The sequence below is a fragment of the Agrilus planipennis genome, unplaced genomic scaffold, assembly GCF_000699045.2.
Source record: "Agrilus planipennis isolate EAB-ADULT unplaced genomic scaffold, Apla_2.0 scaffold69, whole genome shotgun sequence".
NCBI classification, from domain to species: Eukaryota; Metazoa; Arthropoda; class Insecta; order Coleoptera; family Buprestidae; genus Agrilus; species Agrilus planipennis.
In genome coordinates this window covers 1,330,783-1,334,301 of record NW_020438962.1, presented here as the reverse complement: position 1 = coordinate 1,334,301, position 3,519 = coordinate 1,330,783, and the positions used below count along the sequence as shown (strand labels likewise).

At 34.6% G+C, this 3,519-nt stretch overlaps 1 protein-coding gene across 1 annotated transcript; it reads left to right on the top strand.

The window, feature by feature from the left end:
- Positions 1–361: 361 nt before the first annotated feature.
- Positions 362–3,470, top strand: LOC112904638 (ubiquitin carboxyl-terminal hydrolase MINDY-3 homolog; the record flags this gene model as incomplete). The annotated part of the gene is given in 5 exon segments (XM_025975183.1): positions 362–594; positions 720–856; positions 921–1,253; positions 1,309–1,459; positions 3,173–3,470. Coding segments are annotated over 5 exon segments (1,025 nt in total), but the record flags the coding sequence as incomplete, so codon positions are not given.
- Positions 3,471–3,519: the final 49 nt, after the last annotated feature.

Genomic DNA, 3,519 nt, shown 5'->3' with positions numbered 1-3,519 from the left:
GTATGTACAGACGTATAGTAGATATACGTATAGGTTTTTTTCCAAATAATACAATTGTAGGACTTTAGTAGTCCATAAATATTTAGGAATGATGGAATTGTTTCGTTTTTTTTAAATCATTTAATAAAAAGTATTTCTGGCATATTAATATGGGTAATTTTTTTATGATAAGGAATTATTAATAATTTTTGATGCTTTTTCTGATGTGGTGGTATTTATTATTAATATTTTAAATGGTGTGGGACTCAGAATTTAACTTAATAATGTTGTAGGTCGTTTATAATATAATTATTATTAAGGCAAACGTAGGGAACTAAAGTCGTTTAGAGATTTTCAATTTGCTTACGTTGGTACGAAGGTGCAGGAGTTATTTACGAATCCGATTAAAACCGAATGTAATTAATAAAATGTCAACTGTTTGATGTCAACTTAGTTAACCTAAAATTCCATATTTTGCGTATAATTCTTTTTTATTTAAGCATTTTACAATGGAAGACACATTGCCGTCGACGGTTGAGCAAGAATTATTGGGTATAAAACATTTAGTTTGGGGCGCAACCATAAAAAATGACGTTTTTAAAAGGTGGTCACAGGGTATGACTATGTCTTATTACATGCTTTAAGCGTTTCTTTACCTACAAACGAAAATGTAAATATTTTTTTGATATTTTCGTTAAAATCGCGACAAGACGAACGCCCTAACGTTCAGGAGTTTTCAGGTTTTTACTTCAGTGGCGGCGAGAAAAGTGCGTTGGAACAGGCGGAAGGGGGACCGTGTGCAGTCATAGCACCAGTGCAGGCGTTTATTCTAAAAAATTTGCTCCTAGATTTTAACGATCTTTCATTTAGAAATGCAGTAAGCAACTTGAAACTCTCTTCTCTCTCTGTGTTCTCTACCCGAACACCATTTCTGTTTGCAGATGACAGAAGATTTGCAACACAAGTATTTAATTAACGCCTTATGTGAGATACTGAAACAGTGCAACGTGAAAAAGTACATAATAGCCAGCTTTAACAAAGCCAAATGTAAGAGCATAACGGACACAGGTTGCAGCACCAACAGGCTGAACAGTAATGAGAAGGACGAGTTGCACTTTCTTGCCTCTGAGGTTTCCAAGACATTCCATGACAATTTGCAGTTGTACATTTTCACGAAAATCGAAGATGTGGCCGTGTTTTTTAAGCAGAACATTTGCATTTTTAAAGAAACGTTTGGAGTACTTTTATTTTTATATTCGGTGTTGGCAACCAGGGTAAACTGATCCAATCACTTACCACTAGTTCAAATTGTAATTGTGTTGGGTTTAGGGCGTAGATCTTGTCAAGTACGAGTCAGACACGACAGAGCCTTTTATCGACGCGACTTACGGGTACGGGAGCCAGTCCCTTATAAATCTCATGTTAACTGGGAGGGCAGTCACATATGTGTGGGATAATTATCAAGATGTGGGTGGTTTAAGTAAGTATTACTTAATAGTAAGGGTAGGGAGTCCATTAACTACTTTTAAATGTCATGTTTTCCCTCCAAAAAATTGCCGAAAGCCAAAATTCCGACCGACGTTTCGCTCTTAGTTATGAGGCATCTTCAGGGTAGGTTTCCCAGTTAGATTCATGTATGTAACTTACATTAAGCTAACTAGGAAACCTACCTTGAAGAAGACTCTACTTTGAAAGCGAAACGTTAGTCTTGGTTTTATATTCATAACGAACCTTATACCCTACATTGACTGGATTTTTGCCTTTAATAATGAATTATTACCTTTAAATGCCTTGTTTTCCCCTAAAAGTTACTAAAAGGTAAACATTTAGCTAATGTAAGGTTTAAGGTTTATTACGAATATGAGAGAACAACCAACGTATTGCTGTAAGTTATGAGGTTTCACCAGGTTAGATTTCCTGGTAAGTTTCATACAAATAAACTAGAAAACCTATCCTGAAGAAACCTCACAACTAACAGCAAAATATTGGTTGTGGTTTAACGTTTATAATAAACCTTGGACGTTACATTGACTGGATTTTTGTCTTTAATAATGAACAACTACCTTTAAATGCCTTGTTTTCCCCTAAAAGTTACTAAAACGTAAACATTTAGCTAATGTAAGGTTTAAGGTTTATTACGAATATGAGAAAACAACCAACGTATTGTTGTAAGTTACGAGGTTTCACCAGGTTAGATTTCCTGGTAAGTTTCATACAAATAAACTAGAAAACCTATCCTGAAGAAACCTCATAACTAAGAACAAAATATTGGTTGTGGTTTAACATTCATAATAAACCTTGGACGTTACATTGACTGGATTTTTGTCTTTAATAATGAACAACTACCTTTAAATGCCTTGTTTTCCCCTAAAAGTTACTAAAACGTAAACATTTAGCTAATGTAAGGTTTAAGGTTTATTACGAATATGAGAAAACAACCAACGTATTGTTGTAAGTTACGAGGTTTCACCAGGTTAGATTTCCTGGTAAGTTTCATACAAATAAACTAGAAAACCTATCCTGAAGAAACCTCATAACTAAGAACAAAATATTGGTTGTGGTTTAACGTTCATAATAAACCTTGGACGTTACATTGACTGGATTTTTGTCTTTAATAATGAACAACTACCTTTAAATGCCTTGTTTTCCCCTAACACTTACTAAAAGGTAAACATTTAGCTAATGTAAGGTTTAAGGTTTATTACGAATATGAGAGAACAACCAACGTATTGCTCTAAGTTATGAGGTTTCACCAGGTTAGATTTCCTGGTTAGTTTCATGTAAATGAACTAGGAAATCTATCCTGAAAAAACCTCATAACTAAAAGCAAAATATTGGTTCTGGTTTAACGTTCATAATAAACCTTGTACATTATATTGACTGGATTTTGGCCTTTAATAATGAATTACTACCTTTAAATGCCTTATATTTCCCAAAAAATTAGTAAAAGATAATCATTTAGCTAATGTAGGGTTTAAGGTTTCTTATGAATGTGAAACAACAATAAACCTGTTGCTTTAAGTTATGAGGCTTCATCATGGTAGGTTTTATGGTAAGTTTCATGTAAATGAATTAGGAAACCTATCCTAAAGAAACCTCATAACTAAGAGCAAAATATCGGTTATGGTTTAACATTCATAATAAACCTTGTAGGTACCCTTTTAGTAATGAATTATTGTTTTGCTCTTTCCAGGGCTTAGGGGCTTGGAAAAGCAGAGCCAAGTGGGTTTTATAACTCTCTTGGAGCATTTGAGGTATTGTACGGTAGGTTCTTTTTACAAAAATCCGGTACACCCAGTATGGATTTTGGGTTCAGACACCCATTTGTCGGTTTTGTTCAGCGACGAGAGGAAGCTTGTAAGCCCTGAAACGAAAAGCGAGAAAGCCCGACGGATATTCAAAACGTTCGACCCGGACGGTAACAATTTCATCAACGTTTCTAGCCTTCAGGATGTCCTAGCTTCGTTAGAACTTGTTAGCGAACCCGAATAGTAAATAATCATCTCCTTTTTGTTTGTTTTGCCTATTTTTAACGGAACC